The sequence below is a fragment of the Tiliqua scincoides genome, chromosome 5 (genome assembly GCF_035046505.1).
Source record: "Tiliqua scincoides isolate rTilSci1 chromosome 5, rTilSci1.hap2, whole genome shotgun sequence".
Lineage (NCBI taxonomy): Eukaryota > Metazoa > Chordata > Lepidosauria > Squamata > Scincidae > Tiliqua > Tiliqua scincoides.
The window spans coordinates 120,294,450-120,314,674 of NC_089825.1; the positions used below are offsets into that span (position 1 = coordinate 120,294,450).

The 20,225-nt window shown below is 46.3% G+C and overlaps 1 protein-coding gene and 1 pseudogene across 1 annotated transcript; both read left to right on the forward strand.

Annotated features, from left to right (window-relative positions):
- Positions 1-1,029: 1,029 nt before the first annotated feature.
- Positions 1,030-12,827, forward strand: LOC136653458 (T-cell-interacting, activating receptor on myeloid cells protein 1-like). The gene is made up of 5 exons (XM_066630355.1): positions 1,030-1,117; positions 3,319-3,609; positions 4,742-5,026; positions 10,073-10,384; positions 12,293-12,827. The coding sequence occupies exons 1-5, from the start codon at positions 1,030-1,032 to the stop codon at positions 12,403-12,405; spliced, it is 1,089 nt and encodes a 362-aa protein (XP_066486452.1). The 3' UTR covers positions 12,406-12,827.
- Positions 6,554-6,670, forward strand: LOC136654724 (5S ribosomal RNA; annotated as a pseudogene).
- Positions 12,828-20,225: the final 7,398 nt, after the last annotated feature.

Consider the following 20,225-nt stretch of genomic DNA (forward strand, 5'->3'; position numbering starts at 1 on the left):
TATTAATAATAATAATTAATAATAATAACAATAACACAAACATTTCTAAACATTTCAGTGGATTTACATAGCTAAAGAAATGAGAAGATGGTTCCCTCCCCTCAATGGCTCACAATTGTCAAATAGAGTGACATTGATGGTATTCTTCTTTCAATCAGAATGAAAGTACCCACTGGCTTTGAATGGAAGCTTTTTTCTCATCAAAAAGCACACTGGAAGTCATGATCAGTTTCAAAGCTGGGACAGAGGGCAGAATACTAAAGACCCCCCCCCCCGCTACCATTTTGCTCCATTTGAGCCCAATTCTGTCCTCCACCACACTATAGACACACCAAAAAGTTGTGCGCTGCATGCTATGGTGATGTCGCTGGTGGGTTACCTGAAAGCAATCTGGAGGTAAGTTGACTTTTTTACTTACCTCTGCCTGTGGGTCTCCTTGGACGTATGCTAGCCTTTTGGGGGGGCATATGTCTGAGGAGAGGAAAGGAGAGGAGAGGGACTTTCTTTGGATACAACTCACTGTGTCCTAAAAAGAGAGCAGAAGATCAGTGATGGGACTAGTAACCTGCCTCAACATCTCAGCAAAAAAAGCCTACATATATACATATTATTATTAACAGTATTTATATACCGCTTTTCAACTAAAAGTTCACAAAGCGGTTTACAGAGAAAAATCAAATAACTAAATGGCTCCCTGTCCCAAAAGGGCTCACAATCTAAAAAGATGCAAAAGAACACCAGCAGACAGCCACTAGAACAGACACTGCTGGGGTGAGGTGGGCCAGTTACTCTCCCCCTGCTAAAAAAAGGAGCACCCACTTGAAAAAGTGCCTCTTACCCAATTAGCAGGGGTTACCCATATGACCCATATGTATACATTATGACACACACACCCACACACACACAGAAGAGCAAGCTCTGACTCTCTGATATTAATAAGTCGTAATCAGATGAAGAAAACAGGTCTCACCTTTGGAATTCCTTCCACACCCCCTCTGAACAGCAGGCATTTCAATGAATGATGCTCAGATGAGCACAAAAAGGGCCCCCACGGGGCATGAGTACCAAGTTCAGCCCTCTGAATGCTTGTTCGTGATCAACAACAATCATACGTCATGTAATAAACTCATTGATTTGTATTGTAAAATTTTACTTTCTTGAAATCTCCAGTTAACATTGGCAAAGAAAGTGTGCAGATTTATGCTTACCGGACTGTTGATACACCCTTGCGTGTTTTAGTTTGGGAGGAATCCCTTGGGGAAAGTTGCATCTGAAAAACCTGTGCTTTCTTTATATATAAGAAACTACTGAGCAAGGGCCCAATCCTATCCAGTTTTACAGCACCGGTGCAGCCGGTGAACAAGCATTCCCATAACTTAAGGAGGCCTGTGCGACTGCCTTCCCAGCATAGGATGCAGTGCATGCCCCATTGGCATGGCTGCACCGGCACTGGAAAATTGAACAGGATTGGGCCCTAAGGCTAGTAAAGCTAAACAAAGCTTTGCAGAAGGCCCAGTGGCATCACTAGGGTTTGCAACATATGGTGCAGCACATCACACCATGATGGGTCTCCTCCCATGCAGTGGGTAGGGCAATGTCCCAGAAAATGGACGTGCTGGTGTACCATAGCCACGCCCCACTGCTTTTTTCACTATAACATTTGATAGAATAGAGATATTTCAGTGTGGTTTGTTTCACTGCATTCTGCATGAAATCACACATCAGATGATATATAACATGATGGTATTATTCAAAAATACCAAGATTTAAAAAATCCGAGGGGTGGTGAGGGGTGGAACAAGGTGGAGAGAGGAGATGACAGGGCAGGGTGGGTGGATTGGACCTGGAAGGGGGTGGGGTCTGTGGCACTGGTGCACAGCCTATCTAACCCCCTTCCCAGACCTGATCCATCGACATGGAGCAACTCAGACATCGATATCACTGGTGCAGGTCCGAGTTGACCCATTCCAGCTGCTGGGGCTTACCCCAGGAAAGAGGACAAATGTCCCCTTACCTCTAGGAGACCTCCAGTAGCCAAAATTGCCCCGTAGGATGCCACGCAGCCCATGCTGGTACTGCTGTATCAGTGTGGGGGAATTTAGTTAGGATTGGGCTGTGTGATTTATTATACAGATTTATGGACAGAAAGATCAATAGAAAATATATAGAAGAATTTTTAGTTTTAAGGTACATTATTTTAATTCTTATTTCTTCGAGAATATATTTGGACTCCTTATCTGCCTAGTCCTTGTTCATGGGTAATTCAGTGCTTTGTCATGTTAGATCACTTGTGGATCCTACTGCAGCTGAGTTTCAACAAGAACCCCTGGGTTCTGTGGTCTCCTGGGATGGGAGGTTTTGCCCAGATCCTTCCCCTCTGCCCAGTTTCCTTAGTATGGGATGGTGGAAGTGGATAGATCTACAAATTTCCTCTCACATTCAGCAAGCCAGGGGAGCAGGAAGCAGGAAGGGTTGCCACTAGGTACTATTACCCTTGGTCAGTGTCTAGCTTCCCTACCATTGAGTTTAGCACCAAAAAGCCAGAAGACTGGCAAATGTCTTGATCAGCAGGTGATAATGTAAATCTGGATGCCATGACAAGCTTCACCTGCTATTTTTTTTTAGTGTCAAGCAAATGTGGAAGCCACAGTGCAGATGAGGCTGTTCTAGTGACGCCTCTGCCCGGCACTCACAAAAGGAAGTAACAGCCCAGGGCCTCTATCCATCTTCTACACACTTCTAATCTAGCTGCCAACACAGCAACCCCTTACTCCAAAGATGCTCCTCAGCCTCCTTCTCCCATCTCATCTAAGATAGAGGCAAAGGGTTCTCTTGCTCCATCCTTCCATCTGTGAAGCAGCAACAGAGGATTCAAGAGAAGTCACCACCTGCATCCCCTTCACAGGCCGTTCAGTGGTTCTCTCCTGGGAATGAGCATAAAGAGGAAGCTCTGATAGATACCCTCGCCCACATCGTCACTGTTCAGTGGGGACAGGGAGGAGGAGGCTGAAGTATGTCCTCTGCCTCTATCTTGGGTCACATGAAATGGAGTCACTCCATAGAGTCCTTGTTGCTGTTGGCACTTCAGCTCTTGCTCAGGTGAGAAGCTCCTGTTCTGAAGTAGCTTCTCAGCAGACATTGGAAGAAATGAGGATGAAGCTGGCCCTGAAATGAGCTTCAATTGCGAATGTCACAAACCTCTAGCCTGGACATATTTGCACTTGGAGCCCAGACATGACCTTGCACACACACTTTACAGTGACAGGCTGCTGCTGCTGCTCCACTCTCCAGACCTGTCACATGTTCTCTTCTCTGCAGGGCAACCTAATCCACAGCCTTCCATCTCTGTGACTCCCAGTAATGTGGTTGCTCTGGGGGGAAACGTCAGCATCCACTGTATGAGTGAAAACTACTTACAAATGGAGTTCTATTTGGAGAAGGATGAACGGGAGAGCATTGATGCCAAGGAGGCAGAGCAGCCTGAGGTTATATTTCCCATCTTAAATGCCAAGGCAGAAGATGGGGGGACCTACCAGTGTATATATCATTCTATAACAGGAGAAGGTCCTTGGTCAGTCCGTAGTGACAAAATCTACATCAACGTGACAGGTGAGCTTTTGGCTTAGTCCTTGTGAGTTATTTTCACAAAAACAGCACTAAAATGGGTTTTGCAGTTTCCACATCAATAAGTCACCTGGGAAAGTGGCACTGACTATAACACTTGTTTCATTTCAAAATAGATTTTCCTCCCACTTGAATACCATTAACGCTGCTTACAGGTGATGAATTCTAACAGCAAATGTTCTGCATGTTTACTCAGCTCCATCGCATTTATTAGGGCAAGTCCCAGGACTTTATAGGGTTGCAGCCTATGAGGCTAGGAGCCCAGTCCTATCCCCCTACTCTATAGCTGGCAGCGCTGCCAAAAAGACCCACACTGCATGCTCTGGTGGGGGGGCGGGGCGGAGATCCACCTCAAAGCAAATGGAAGGTAAGTAAAAAACATTTTTTAAAAAAGTATTGGTCTCCTCGCACTTATGCAAGCCGTTTTGGTGTCATATGTCTGAGAGAAAATGGGCAGGAAACTTTTCAAGAGGGGATAAAATCCAGTGTATGAGACTGCTGCGAGATCCACCCTTCCACCCCACCCACTGGTTTCTCCCCATACAAACCCTGTTTCTCTCCCTCCACACCCATGATCCTCCCCCCCTCCACGCCAGCTTACCTGCACCAGAGCAAGTCATCAGCCACAGCAGCGGAGCACTGATGCTGCCACTGTTTTGCAGCAGTGGCTCAAAACTGTTTGCGTTCAGCATGCTCTGCATTTCATTGGTAGCCCTTATTACAGCAGCACATTGTCTGAGGAGACTTTTGGAGGAGGGTGCAGGCTGGGAAAGGGGGGGAGGAGATAGGATCTTGGCATGTGCAGCTGCCTTCAAGATCTTCCTGCTCTAAACCACCCCAGTCATTCCCTGAACCGACTCTACCAGCTACCTACTTGCTCCAGTGGAGGTTCTGCAGCCCACCACTGCTGCCACAGGCTCCTGCAGGATAGGCAGTGAGCAGCAGAATGAGTGGCTGTGGCTCCTGCAATTCTGGCTTTATGCTGGTGGATTACAAGATTTACCAGTGGAAAACCAGCCTAGGATTAGGCTGTGATATAATGACTAGATTCAAGAGCATATATACAAGAGGACTGTAAACTAGCCAGTATTACCCACTGCATTTTTCTTACCTCCAGATCCCAGCCTCATCAAGCCCTCCATCAAGTTGCAAGGGGAGCCTTTTGTAGGCATGACTGTTACCATTGAATGTCAGGGACCAGAGCATAATCTGACCTTCTCCCTGCACAAATCCAGAAGCCACACAGCAACACAGGTAATCCCACCAACAGGAAGCACAAACCATTTCCCTTTCCACACACTGAGCTTGGAGGATGCTGGGAACTACACCTGTCAGTATCACCGCAGAGAGAATCCGTTTGTCTGGTCAGGGCCAAGTGACTCTGTGAAGCTGGCTGTGATAGGTAAGAAGCCATACTTTTGTACACGTGCACAGCTCCTATCATCTGCTTAGATTCTTTCGAAGTATGCACACAGATAGGGGAATGGAGAGTAACAAAAAGACATTCATCAGAGGGCATAGGTACATTATTGTCCTGGAGATGGCAAGAATTGTGAACAGTGGCGTAGCTAAGGGGGGGCCGGGTAGCAACTGCACCGGGCAACAAGCTTTACAGAGAAAACAAGCTGAGCTTGACACTAGTGGACAAAATTGTGAAAACCTTGGTAAGTACAGAGAATACCATCAAGTGATATATCATTGGAAAGATAATTTAATGCTGAATGCAGTGAAACAAACTTCACTGGAATGTCTGTATTCTATCAAAAATTATGGCCAATTAACCAGAAAACTTTATATTTATTTTCTTAATAAATTAAATTTGATTTTGCAATGGAGTTGGAGGGGCTATAAAATCTTCTTTGACCCTGGGTAGCAGATGCCTTAGTTATGCCACTGCCCCATTTTTCACTTTTTTTAAAAGTCTGGGTGTGGAAGTCTGGGTCTGGTATGGGTCTGCGTCTGGGTCTGCGTCTGGGTCAAAGTCTGGGTCTGGTCACTTCTGGAAGTGACGTCACTTCCGGGGCATCATTTTGCACTCAGTACCAGGCTACATTTTCATTGGCTACTCCTTGATATACTTTCCCCCTTTAAAATGTGTACAGTTGTCTCCCATTGGATGAGCAATTGCTCATATAATGATTTGACTACAAGGTATGCAGATTCATGCATTTGACCAAGTGTGTATCTGTGGGTGAGGGAAGAGGGAAGAGGCTGCACTCATGCTGTTTTGGTGGCAGGAGAAGGAGGAGGAACCAATGGGGGAAGGCTTGTCTGGGTCGCTGCTATCTCACAGCACATGCATGCACACTCCTTCCACTTCCTTCAGGCAGGCTCTCCTTCCACTATCCCCCCCCCAGAGGTCTGTCTGCCCAGTTGCTCTGCATGCATGCAAGTGCAGGTATGCCACAGAGGGTGAGGAAAGAGGGATGGGGCAGGGGCAAGCAGGAGGAAGAGGCTAAAGAGCTTAAGCCCTGGCTTGAGCTGCACCCAATATTTGCCCTCAGCAGCACTTGTACCTCACAACAGCAAACATGTACTCAGCAACAATCATGATCCGGGCTGACCCACAACCTCCTGATGCCTGAAGGGGCATGTTGAATTGCCTAATGATGTGCCAGCCTCTGCTTCTCCCACTCTCCACTGTTCTAGTTCAGCACTCCCCTCCCCTCCACATTTCCTCTCCCAATCCGGGGAATGGAAGAAGAAGGAGAAGCAGTGGAGGCAAGTAGACAGTTGTTGTTCCATGTCCAGTTCTAACAGTTACTTCCTGATCTGCATACAGATTTCTCAGGAGACCGATGAGGTAGTCTGGGACTCCCATCTCTTTAAGAACTTGCCACAATGTGTTGTGAGCCGCACAGTCAAAGGCTTTAGCATTGTCGATGAAGCAGAAGTATGTTTTTCTGGAACTCCATTGCTTTCTCCATAATCCAGCAACTGTTACCCTGCACATGCCCGATCTCGTCTGATCTCGGAAGCTAAGCAGGGTCAGGCCTGGTTAGTACTTGGATGGGAGACCGCTTGGGAATACCTGGTGCTGTAAGCTTATACCATAGTCTTTTGAGACTGAAGGTTGCCAACCACCAATCCAGCAAATGTTGGCAGTTTGATCTCTAGTTCCTCTGCCTCTTTGAAAACCAGCTTGTAGTTCTCGATTCACGTGCTGCTGAAGCCTAGATTGTAGGTACTTTGAGCATAACCTTGCTAGCATGTGAAATAAGAGCAATTGTGCAGTAGTTTGCACATTCTTTGGCTTCGCCTTTCTTTGGGATTGGAACGTAAACCGATCTTTTCCAGTCCTGAGGCCAATGTTGAGTTTTCCCAATTTGCTAGCAGATTGAGTGCAGCACTTTAACACCATCATCTTTTAAACTTTTAAGGGAATACTGTCTAGCGGGAATACTGTCACCTCCGCTAGCTTTGTTAGTGATGCTTCCTAGGGCCCACTTGACTTCAAGTTCCAGGATGTCTGGCTCAAGTTCAGCGATCACACCATCGTGGTTATCAGGGACATTAACACCTTTCTTGTAGAGTTCCTCTGTGTATTCTTGCCACCTATTTAATTGTGTCTGCTTCTGTTCGGTCCCTGCAATTATTGTCCTTTATCATGCCCATCTTTGCATGAAATATTCCTGTGATATCTCCAATTTTCTTGAAGAGATCTCTAGTCTTTCCTCTTCTATCATTTTCCTCTATTTCTCTGCGCTGCTCATTTAAGAAGGCCTTCTTATCTCTCCTTGCTATTCTCTGGAAATCTTTTTTTTTTTTTTTAATAAATGGAATACCAAAAAAAAAACCCATCTCACAACAACATACATTTATCCCCACCAATCTGCCAGTGCTCCCCACCCCCTTCTCCGGGAATAATGACCCATTCTCTTCCGACTTCATTCTTTTTGATTTCATCTTCATATTCTACTCAATTTGGATTCCCCTTCCTTCTCCAAAAAGTCACCGATTCTTCATCAGGCATACATCCTTTACCCTTCAAAGCATGCTCCAAAAACAACTTCCATATATCCATAAATACATTTTCTTTCACAACTCCTTTCTTAACTTACAACTCACATGTTCATTTATCATTTATAGCTATATTCCACCTGACTTTGTACCATTCCTCAATATTCAAATTTCTATCTCCTTTCCGATTCCTAGCAAGCAACAGTCTTGCAGCAGTTACCATCACAGTGATTAATTTCTATTCTCCCATTTCTGTATCTTTATTACTAAACACAGCCATCAGTGGGCTTATCAGTATATTCTTACCAAAAATTTCATTAACCTCTCTAGATATCATTGCCTAACTTTTTTCATTACTTCACAGGACCACCACATATGAAAATAAGTGCCAATTTCTTTTTTACATCTCCAACACGCTTTAGTTATATCCTTATTGCACTGATTCAATTTTACAGGTGTTAAATACCATGTCCATATAGATTTATAACAATTTTCCTTAATTCTAACAGATAAATTCTTCATTATTTTTATTCTGTAAACTTTTCCAAATTTCATCACTTAACTCCTCATTTAACTCTCGTTGCCAAACCTTCCTAAGACCATGAAAATTTTTACCTGCTACCTGCTCATTTAAGAAGGCCTTCTTATCTCTCCTTGCAATTCTCTGGAAATCTGCATTCAGTTGGATATACCTTTCCCTTTCTCCCTTGCCTTTTGCTTTCCTTCTTTCCTCAGCAATTTGTACAGCTTCTTCAGACAGCCATTTTGCCTTCTTGCATTTCATTTTCTTAGGGATGGTTCTAGTTGCTACCTCCTGAACAATGTTATGAGCCTCCATCCATAGTTCTTCAGGCACTCTGTCTACCAAATCTAAACCTCTAAATTTTTCCATCACCTGGACTGTGTATTCTTATAATTTAGGTCGTACCTTAATGGCCTAATGTTTTTTCCCTACTTTCTTCAGTTTAAGTCAGAATTTTGCAATGAGAAACTCATGATTTGAGCTACAGTCAGCTCCAGGTCTTGTTTTTACTGACTATATAGAGCTTCTCCATCTTTGTGAAGTGGAGAAGTGAAAGGAAAGTTCGATACTGTAAAGAACAATATTGCATAGGAACCTGGAATGTAAGATCAATGAATCAAGGTAAGCTGGATGTGATTAAACATGAGATGGCAAGATTGAACATCCACATCTTCGGAATTAGTGAACTAAAATGGAAAGGAATGGGCGAATTTAATTCAGATGAACATTATATTTACTACTGTGGACAAGAATCCTATAGAAGAAATAGAGTAGCCCTTATAGAGAACAAAAGAATAGGAAAAGCAGTACTGGGGTACAATTTCAAAAACGAGAGAATGATTTCAGTTCGAATTCAAGGCAAACCTTTTAACCTCACAGTAATTTAAGTCTATGCCCCAACCACTGATGCCGAAAAGGATGAAGTTAACCAATTTTATGAAGACTTAAAACACATTCTAGAACTAACACCGCAAAAAGATGTCCTTATTATAGGGGATTAGAACATGTGGTTTCACCATTCACATGAATAACTTCTCTTACCCAACAATGTCTCTGCTTATTTCTCTGACTGCAGTCCTCAAACACTGTTGTAGTGAGCACTCACTTGATCTTCTTTACCTCAGATCTTCTCTGTCTCTGAATTCCCTGCTGTGAAACAGGGGATATACTGATGTCAAAGTCTTAAAGAAATTAGGATTCAACAGGCCATGGATATAAGCTTCATTTGCTCATGTCCCAGATCACTACCCTGAGTATATTCACACTTGGATCCCAACCTTTACCTTGCACATACAGATGCTGCCCATATTACAGAGACAGGCTGAAGGTGATGCTCCACTGACGCTTGCTCTACCTCTGTCCAAAGCAAGATTTACCCAAGCCTGCCATCTCAGTGAGTCCCAGTGGGGGGAGGGGATATCAGCACCCACTGTACAAATTGAGGTCTGTCTGCAAAAGAAGAATTAGGTCAGTGGTGTCAAACCCATTTCATATGGTGGGCTAAAAAGCATTCGTGACACCTGCTAAAGGCCAGACATGACATCATTAAGCGGTAAGTGATGTCATTAAGCATATTATGGCCATAAATAAGCACTTTGTTCACACATACAAACTCAATAGCTGCAAATGACAGAAGAGAAAATGTGCACATCTTGATGATATTGCCAGTCTTGACACACTGCCTCCCTGCCACAGCCTCTACCCCATTCCTCCCTTTCCAGCACTGACACGAGGGCAATGCAGCTCTGAGGTAAGGGAACAAACATTCCCTTACTTTGAGGAGGCCTCCATGAGTGACACCCAACTGCAGGATGCAGCACACATCCCATTGGCACCGCTTTGCCAGTGCTGGAAAGTACTGACATCAGGGATTAGGATTGCGCCCATATATAATGAATGGATTCAGTAGGACAATACGAACTGTAAACTAACCTTAGGGCTCCATTGTCATTTTCCTACTTCCAGATCCCAAGCTCAAGAAACCTTCCATCCTGGTGCAAGGAAAGCCTGTTCTAGGCAAATATGTCACCATTGAATGTCAGACACAGGGGCAAAGTCTGATCTTCTCCCTTCACAAATCCAGGAACCTCACAGCAGTACAGATGGTCGAGGCAGCAGGAGACACGGGCTCTTTCCTTTTCCACATGCTAAGTTTGGAGGATGCTGGGAACTACACCTGTCGCTATCACCACAAAGGGGAACCATTTATATGGTCAGAGCCGAGCGACCCTGTGGAACTTGTTTTGCCAAACAACCCTGAGCAGCCCTTTCAGCAAGGTAAGGGGCTACACTTGGCATGCCCTCCCTCTTCCCAATCACATCCTCTATCGTTGGAACAGGAATGTCCAGTATGTTGACTGGCAATGGAATACCTTCACAAGGATCTCTGACTGTGCTGTTGGTGGGGAATGGCGGAAGCTACAGCCTAGTTGCCATCAAAGAGTACAAGCAGATAATGGGATGGAGAGCAACAAAGAGACGTCAATTAGAGGGCATATAGGTACATATAAGGCCCTGGAGATGGCAGGAAATGTATTCCTTGATCTACCTTTCCCCTTTAACGCAGCACCAGCGGGTCCATGAATGACAGCAACCACAGCAAGGCAGGTGGGGTATGGAGAGAGGAATGAGATCATCATGACTCAGCTTTTTATCTCTGTGGTGCTCATAGAAAAACATGAGGCATTTGTGCATCAAATAAGTTTCCAACATACAAAATTGGGGGGGTGGGAGGTGGACAAAACACAAGGTGAAACTCACTTGCCAAAGGATTTGGGGGAGAGATAACATTTCCATGGCATGCTTTGCACCCTGCAAAGGGGGCAGTCCCAGAGCTCAGTGTCGGGTACCAGGAGGGCTTGGGCTGGGCCTGACTCTTTCTCCATTTAGCAACATTTGTCTCAGCCCATGCTTCTAATGACAGCCCATTTTCCTTTCTTTTCTTTGCTTCTCTGATCCTGGATACTGCTATTTATACTGTTGCCTCACCGTCTTTTTGCCTCACTGCTATTTATACTGTTGCCTCACTCACTGTCAGTATCACCGCAGAGAGAATCCATTTGTCTGGTCAGGGCCAAGTGACTCTGTGGAGCTGATTGTGATAGGTAAGGGGTAACATCTGGTATTCCCTCCCATTTCCCAAACCTCCCATCCCTCAATGAATTTGGCATTTCCCAGGATTGTGATTGGCAATATCAATGACCTGCCTTTGGTGAAGCTCTTTGTGAGGAATGGCAAAAGCAGCTTGTCATTTGCTGTCAGAAAGGGTGTATCAGGAACAGGATGTGAACTAATGGATAGGCAGGCTGTGATAGGATGAAGGGCATAAGATTGCACCTTTTCCAGTTCCACTATATCCTTTTTGAGATGTAGCAACCGTATGTGGCAGAATGCATATTCCAATATCCATGGCTGCTGAAAAGCAGCCATAAAGCATACTCTGGCAGCACACTGAGTAGTGCACTGCCCAAGTGTCGATGGGAAGGCCAGAGCCTTCCTGCACACATCACTGGAGCGCCAGTCATCTGCCGTAGCAGGTGCACCGGTGGGAGAGGCAGGAGGGGTGGGGGAGGGTGGAAGAGGGTGGGGAAGGAGAAGAAACTGGGTGGTGAAGCTGCAGGAAGGTGTGGACCTGGTGGCGATGGTGCACACCAGATCCTATCCCCTCTAGCAGCAACCTCCCTGATCGCCATTTTCTCCTCAGACCTGTGCTAGCGAAATAACTGTCACAGGTCCAAGGAGACTTGTTAACTCCCCTTTCCTCTCCAAAGGCTCCCAGTCTTCCTCCTCCCCCAGCTGGACACAACATGCCCACTTTTGGCAAAGCTACACCAGTGGGGGGTAGTGGTGGAGAAAAGAATAGAATTGGACTGGAAGGCTATGATAGCTTAGTAGAGAGAGTGCGTTGCATGAGGGTGGCTGGATGAAGGATGTCAGGGCTGGCCCATCCATGAGGCCAACTAAAGTAGTTGCCTCAGGTCCATCTCTAGCTGCTCATGTGCCTCCATTGCTCCTCCTTTTTCTTCCACTCCCTGGTTTGGAAAAAGAAGAGGGCAACTAAGAGGAAGAGGAAATGTGGAGGAGAGTGCTGGGCCTGAACACTGGAGAGTGGGAGGAGAAGGTACTGGCACATCATCAGTAAGTAAGGGCAGCAACAGCCAAGTTACTCTTCTCTGATGTTTACAGATCACGCTTCTGCTGTGACCAACATCCGCCAGAGTGCAGCCGTCTTAGTCTCTCTTGTCTTGGTGCTGATCGTGGTTGAGGCTGTGTACAGCTGGAAGAAGGGGCAGCTGTAAGCAGCCCTGACAGACCTTTCAACCAGGAGCCTTTTTAGCTGCCTCCAGGACACTGTCGGCAAAACCCACAGAACCAACTTCACTTGCCTGCGATGACCAGTCATTCTCCACAGGCCCCAGGAGTTTTATTCTGTGGCAGCTTCCAGGATTCTTTCCATGGGCAGAAATGATTCCCTCATGGAGAAGCTCATTGCAAACCATGTAGGGATCTTCTGGCAGCCAAAGACGCCCAAGGCCTGCCTGTTCTCTTCAACCAGTTGCTGCCTGCATGGATCTGATTTTGCCAGCAATGTCCTGCCCTGACTTTATCATGTCTTGCTGTTAACCCCATGCTTCCCAGACCCTGTCCTGCCTGGATACCAACGTGGACTAAGAAAGTGCCAAGAAAAAGAGCACTTTTGGTGTCCTTTCATTTATCGTTCTACACAACATTGCACTGGATGCATTAGCAATCCCCTCATTTTCTCATTCAATTTAGGGACTTTGTGGTGGGGTGTTGGGTATTGGCAAGGTAATGGGTCTGATTCTCTTACTTTTCTAAAAGTAAGACAAGAGCATCAGAGCTCATTACAGAATTTCCCCCCCCTCCACTGTTCTAGCTCAGCACCCTCCTCCCCTCCACACCTCCTGTTCCCCCCTGTCCCTGGTGCATCTGGACATTTGAAGTGTAGGCAACAGGAGGAGGGAGTAGACGTGGAGGCAGTCCCAAATTCCAACCACACTGTTTTAACCCATTGGACCCAACGTCACAAGTGAGGTGCAGTTTCATCAGACCCACTGAGGGGAAGTCGTGTTTGTGTTCATTTCCTGAAACAGAGAGTGGAAGCAAGAAATAGAAACACCCAGTTCTATTAAAAGTTCCTCTTCCTACAGATGTTGCATTTCCTTAGAGTTGACATCTGGGTCTATCTTGACCTTTCATGGCTTGTGCTGTATTTCTAAGAGTCGCTTCCTCCATCCCATCACCCAGGAAGAACCCCTCAGTGCAGATCTGGCTCTTTCAATATGGAGGGAGATTCAGAACCAAAGCCCTGGGCAGCCTATTAGGGCTGGTGGGTTCCTGATGCCACAACATGCCTGGGTCTAGCCTCCTCATAGGAGAAGCCCATCTATCCTGTATGGCAGACAGGGCCAGCCCATGCATGAGGTTGTACACAAGAAAAGCCAAAGACCCATCTCGTCCCAGGCCTGTTTTTCTCAGTGGTCCATCACCAGCTGCCTCTGGGAGGCTCAGAAGCAGGACTGGGAGGCACACACCTCTTCCATCATAGCTCCCCCACAGCTGGTATTCTGAGACTGTCTGAAGCATCACTGCAGACAGTAGACTGGTGACAGGCTCCCCCCCCCCCACACACACACACATGCACTCCTTCTCTTTTTGCTTCTGGCATCCAGAAAGGGAGATGGGTGGAGGAGAGTGTTGAACTACAGCATTGGATCCAATTAACCCCTGCTCATTGGGTAAGAGGCACTTTTTCAGGAGTGCTCCTTTTTTTTTTAGCAGGGGGAGAGTAACTGGCCCACCTCACCCCAGCAGTGTCTGTTTTAGTGGCTGTCTGCTGGTATTCTTTTTGCATCTTTTTAGATTGTGAGCCCTTTTGGGACAGGGAGCCATTTAGTTATTTGATTTTTCTCTGTAAACCACTTTGTGAACTTTTAGTTGAAAAGCAGTATATAAATATTGTTAATAATAATAATAATAATAATAATAATAATAATAATAATAATAATAATAATAAAGTAATCCTTGTGTTTGAGGTCCCAATCCTTTCAATGCGACTTGAGCCTCCTCTCTCTTTGCCAAGACATTAGGAAACTCAGAGCTCTTCACTTCCTGTAATTTTTTCAGGTTGCAGTTGCAGCCCGCATAGGATGTGGTTCATAAGGCAACGCAGATGGTTAGGGATTATTTGTTCGGTGTCAGCTCATGATTGAGAAGGAAAGGCCATAACTAGAGGCTGAGATCTTTATTTGCAGGACAGTAAAGCTAAGGAGAAGACCCTGCTGACTCCAGGGCTGAGTTCTCAACATGAGGCTTCCTTTCAACATCCTGTTTCTTGGTTGGTATCTCACCTGGAAGGAAAGCTGGAGCAGAAATGCACAACAAGCAGGGAGGTCCTGTGTGAGCTCCTCTTCCCTCAATATCTCTCTACTAATGGAAAACTCTCCTTTCCAGGATGGTGCTTCTCTGGGCAGAGCGTGACGTCGGATGCTGAGTATGGAAAAAGAAAAGAATATGAATATGCTGATGGTTGGGGGTAGAAGGAGAGCGAAATTCCATCTTCCACAGTCATTGTCCTCTCAATACTTGTATCTTTTGGGGTGGTTGAATCATTGCCTGTCCACAGCCTGCTAGATGTGGAGCTCAGACTGTGGTCCCACATGCCACTTATTATAAATATTAATAACAACAGTAATACAAACATTTCTGTACTGTTTTTCAGTGGAAAAGCTCATAAGGTGATCCCCACAGCTGAAAAAAAATGAAGCAATTGTTCTCTCCCCCCAAGGGCTCACAATTTTCACATAGAAAGACATTCATGGTGTTCTTTAAATCAGAATAGAGGCTCCCATTGGCTTTGAATGGAAGCTTCTTTTTCATTAAAAAGCACACTGGAAGTCATGATTTGGCTTATAGCTGGGGCAGAGGGCAGAGTACTAAACCCTCTACCTCTGCCACCATTTGCTTCATTTTGAGCCCAGTCCTATCCCCCATCACACTATAGCAGTGGTTCTCGAACCTTTCTGGCCCGCGGCTCCCCTGATCCTTGTGGCCATTGGCCACAGTTCCCCATCACCTCACCTCAGTTACCCCCAAAATGGGGATGAAGGTGTTATAATTATATACTAGAAACCAAAAAACAGCTGCCAGCACTCTGAGGCTGCAATCCTAAACACACTTACCCGAGTGTAAGCCCCATTGAACAAAATAGGACTTACTTCTGGGTAGACCTGGCTAGGATTGTGCCCTGAGTTTGTTAGCAGCACACCTGGAGGGTTTTGGAAAGGGGGGGAAGTGATGAATTTGCTGAGGAAGGGGAAGACTTTGTTTTTGTGTATCTGCTAATTGCAAACTGAGACCCAGAGACTGTTTGGCTGCAATCCTAACCTGGGATTGTGCTTTCCTGGGAGTAAGTCCCATTGAACACAGTGTTGCAAGGTGCAAAAACCAAGATGTTACAAGGGATCCTAGATGTTACAATGATCTCAGATGTTGCACTGTAATCCTAGGTACCAAAGCAAACTCAGTAGACAGTGGTGATCAAATCCAGGCCTTTATTGTAAATCCATCAGCAAAAGATTGTAAATCCATCCACATCTCCAAAGGAGACTGTGTGCATCAGAAATGGGGAGAAGAGAAAAACCCCAAAGGAAACTGCTTGCACCAGAAGTGGGGAGAAGAGAAGCCTCAAAGGAGACTGCTTGCACCAGAAGTGGGGAGAAGAGAAGCGTGTAACGCCTCCTTTAGCTGACTTTTATTACAATCTGGCGTTCTCTCCTTGAAACACATTTGGAGACAATTCATTGGTGGGTTCAAAACATCCGTTGTTTTATAATAGGCCATCTCATACATCCATCATATACAATATACCCCCAGCAGTTAGCCAATGGCACTGCACTTCAATTTCGCTTAAAATGACCTCACCTATAACCTTGCATGATCCACTGTGGCCTTCATGTGCAGCCCGTGAAATGCAACAAAATTGTTGCTAAAAGGTTGTGAGCTCTGCTAAAACAAAGAAACTGCTATCTTCTGCATTTGCTGTGGGAAGTTGACCTTTGCAATGTGTTGATCCGGAAGTGCTCTGATATCATGTCTCTTTAAACTCTAAAATGTAGTTAGTCTACTAAAACTCAATTAAAATATTACTATTTGTTAGTCACACTTATGTGTACCCCAAAACTGATTTCAAAATGAAAAACAAGGAAATATAAGAAAGCTAAGCTTACTAGTGTTCTTCTATGAGAGCTGGTGTGAATATTTGCTTTCTAGCATGTGTGTGCACAGCTTAGTGCTCTAAAAGTCTTCAAACTGGACTTTAAAGCAATGTTAAAACTTCAAGCCGAATTCAGACTGCTAGATTTTTTTTTTCTGTGCTCTGAAGACAAAGACTTCATTCAAATGTATCAATATTGTTCTAAGAGAACATCTTGTGGCAGGCTGCCCAATCCCAGCCAAATGCTTGTGAGACTCAAGTTGAACATTCAGAGAGAGAAATCAAAAACCATGCTGTTTACATTTCAGGTAAGCATTCCATACCTTAACTAACAGTCCTTGATACCTTCCAACAACAGTAGGACTTACTTCTGAGCAGACCTAGCTAGGATTGTGCATTTTGTCTTACAGTAGCAGCCAACATGGGAAGTACCTCCCCCCCCCCCAAGGCAGGAGGGAAAAGGGGGGGTGGCTGGAAAGGAATGGGGATTTCTATTTTTTAATCAATTTTTGGAGACAGCCATCAAGAGTGGCTTTGTTTCTTTTTTGAAGGGGGAGGAAAAAGAGAAAGGTGAAGATCCTGGGTTAAGCTGACACAGACACCAAGCCTATGTAGGTCTACTCAGAAGTAAGTTCCATTTGAGTCAATGGGGCTTACTCCCAGGAAAGTGTGGAAAGGATTGCAGCCACACAGAGCAAGATTACAACTCGCCCCAAAGCAGATGGGGGCTGCTCACACACATACACCCCAACATGCAGCTGCCACCTCTGTTCCCCCCAGGCAAGACAGGGGGGATGCAGGCTGGGGCATTTGGACAGCCCCCCCTCCACTAAGAGCAGGCTGGACTCCCTCCTTCCCAAGCGGAGGAAAGCACTGCGCTGCCTATACTTACTCTTCCCTCTCAGTTTGAAGCCTGCCTGCAGCGCACCCTGTGCTGATGGGATGCAGCGCCTCTGCCGCTGCCCAGCCAGCCTTCTCTCCCACCTCCCCACACCATGGTTCACAAGCCCTCCCCACCTCACGCTGCCCCACCCACCTCATTCACAGCTGCAGAAAAGCAGCAAGTCAGCAGGCAGCAGATGAGCTGAGCCCAGCAGAGCAGCAATGGCCACCTCTCTCCCTGAGATGCCCCTGGTGGCTGGCCACACCTCCCTAGGGAGCACAGCTTGAATACCTCAGCACTATAGCATGGAACCACACCAAAAAGGCACATGCTGCATGTTATGGGGGGGAACCTGAAGGCAAAACAGAGGCAAATTAACTTTTTCATTTACCTCTGTGTAAGCCTACAGTCTGCCTATGGGGCTCCTGGGAGATATACTAGACATTTGGATGGCCTGTGTGTAATGGAAGATCAGAAGATCATCAGGTGGATGCTGTGGTGTTGACAGCCATTCCATGTTTTGACAGCTGGCTGACAGCTCTGGGAAGGGCAGGGCTGGCTCCACAGCTGTCATCAATCAAGGCCAATGGAGACCTGGTTGGACACCTGAGCTTCATTTGACCTTGATGGGACTTTGAATGAGCTAAGGGGTAGCTCACAGCTGAGCTGCATTTGCACTTAATGGGACACAAAGGATAAAAAGCAGCTTCAGAAGGACAAAAGCAGCCAGGGGTGGGATGTTGACCCAGAGGGAACCAGACCAAGAGGGCTACCTGACCCAGACCTATAGGAGAAGGGGACTGCCAGGACTCTGCTGGAGGACACAAGACTGGGAAGACTGGACTGTGCTTTGGAGACTGGCTTGGAGGCTTCAGACCTTTACCCGCTGAGTTAAGTGGAGTTTTGGGGAGGGAAAGCCTCTGGACAAGAGGGCTTGCAGGGAGTGTCTGTGTTCATAGCAATAAATTTGGGTAGTTCCTATAAAGGAGTTCTGAGGCAGGAAGGGGATTGTGGGTTGGAGAAGGAGTGCAGGTTGGAGGTAGGAGAGGAGACTGGCTTGCTTTATTGATTTGGGTACTCTGACTGATTTGACTGACTTACTTTGGAATCTGACCTTGGACTGTGACTTGGCTTATTGACTTTGGACTCTGTCCTGGATACTCTGACTGACTTTATGACTAATGGACTGCTGGGGATACTGGAGTTTGAAGTGTGGCTGCTGTGACCAAGACCTGCTGAGGACCCAGGGGCTGCTGTAGTGGTGGGAAGCTGCTGGCAGGAGAGAGGACCTTTGCAGGTTGAACAGGCAGGCTACCCTGGAGGTGGGTCCAGCAGGACTGCAGGGCAGAACCAGGGTCATTTGTTGGGGAAAGAAGGGGAGCTAATTTGCTTAAAGTGGGCATAATTCTCCAGGCAGAGAATGGCCTTGGAATCAGGCAAAACACCATAGAGGACCAGGTGTCTGAAAACACAGGACAAGAATGTATGACAAAACTAACTAAAAGCTACAAGAGGGGGCTACATTATAAAAATGGGACCTATAAGAGCATAAAGGTAAAAAAAAAACAACTATATATGCACTTTCCTCCCACACCTCCTCCTTTGCCAGCTCCTCACCACTTCCAAAGCCGGAGGCAGGAAGGGGGGTGTTAAGATCCCTGGATCCATCTGTAATTACCCAGATTTTCCAAGGTTCTCTGGGGTAGTCCAGTTCCCACTAGTCAACCAAGCAACATGCATTCCAGAAACGTATTTAAAAGATTTTATTAACATTTAACCATGTTTGTAAGTAAGGAGGTGTACGTCCCATGGTGTACCCTTGGGGTGGCAAGAGCGGTTGTTGTCAGCTTGAGTTCTGAGTGATGCAGAACCAAAGCTTACATGTTGGTTCAGGGAGCAGGTGCAGAGCAATGATTCAGCAGAATCAGCAAGCACCTGGGACAGGCACACCCTGGGTGTGACCAAGCCAAATACTGATTGGCTGAGCTGACTATATGAAGATAGTCAGGAGGAGCCTCAAGTGCAGCAGTAGGGGAGTTGATGGAGTAACTGAAGAGGCTGGATACTGTATGTATGTGATATTACTGACTTATGGACTGAACCTTTGTCTGTGTATTATTGGAACTGATTTGGATTTGTTATACTGGAACTGACTGCTCTCTGTGCTGACTCTTGGACTGTTAAATGACTACTCTATATGTGATATCCCTTGACCAATACAACTGCTGAAAGTACTCTGCTGTAGTTGAAGTGTTCTTGCAACCTGCTCATATTGGGACAAGACTGGCAACCTACACCAATCCTCTTATAATTTTATACAAGCCCCCCTTAAACCTTAACAGTTGTGGGAAGGTGCGACCAGCAGAAGACGTACCCTATCTGGAGAAGGACCACTGGGAGCACTGATGGTGCTGGCAAAAGCAGTTTATTTTGGTCAAGTGCTTCACATTCATTTTGACCTAGTTACGTCGCTGGGCCCCGAGCCCTTCAAGTAGGCTTTGTTCACAGTTCAGAAAGTCAGAATTCATCCAGCTCTGCTGGCCAAAATAAGTATCAGTCTGAGATGGGGGGGGGGACTGAAAAGACATGGGGCATCAGGAGCTGTGGCGACACCACCCCCAGAGCAGTGGGTGTGGGTCGGGCACTTGGTCCACTTGGAGATTGACTGGAGGAAGGTGGGCTGGTCCAGTATCCTTGCGCCCTGCCCCTAGAGCCCTGCAGTTAGGTTCTTCTGGAGTGGCCCTGCACCGTCAGCCAGGAGTGTCTCTTGCCCCCCCCCCAAGCTGCTCCCAGTGTCTGCCAGGGCACCCTGCTTCTGATCCAAGTGGTTGGGCTGTTCTCCCCCCCAGGGGCTAGTAGTTGGGACTGCCCCTGTAGGGCCTGCCCCCTAAACGGGGGCAACTGATAGGCAACTCCAGCCCTCCTAGGCAAGGCTCAGCTAAGGGCCAGGCCAGGGGCTTGCCAAGGCTCACACCAGCTGTTCCCCAGGAGTCCAAGCC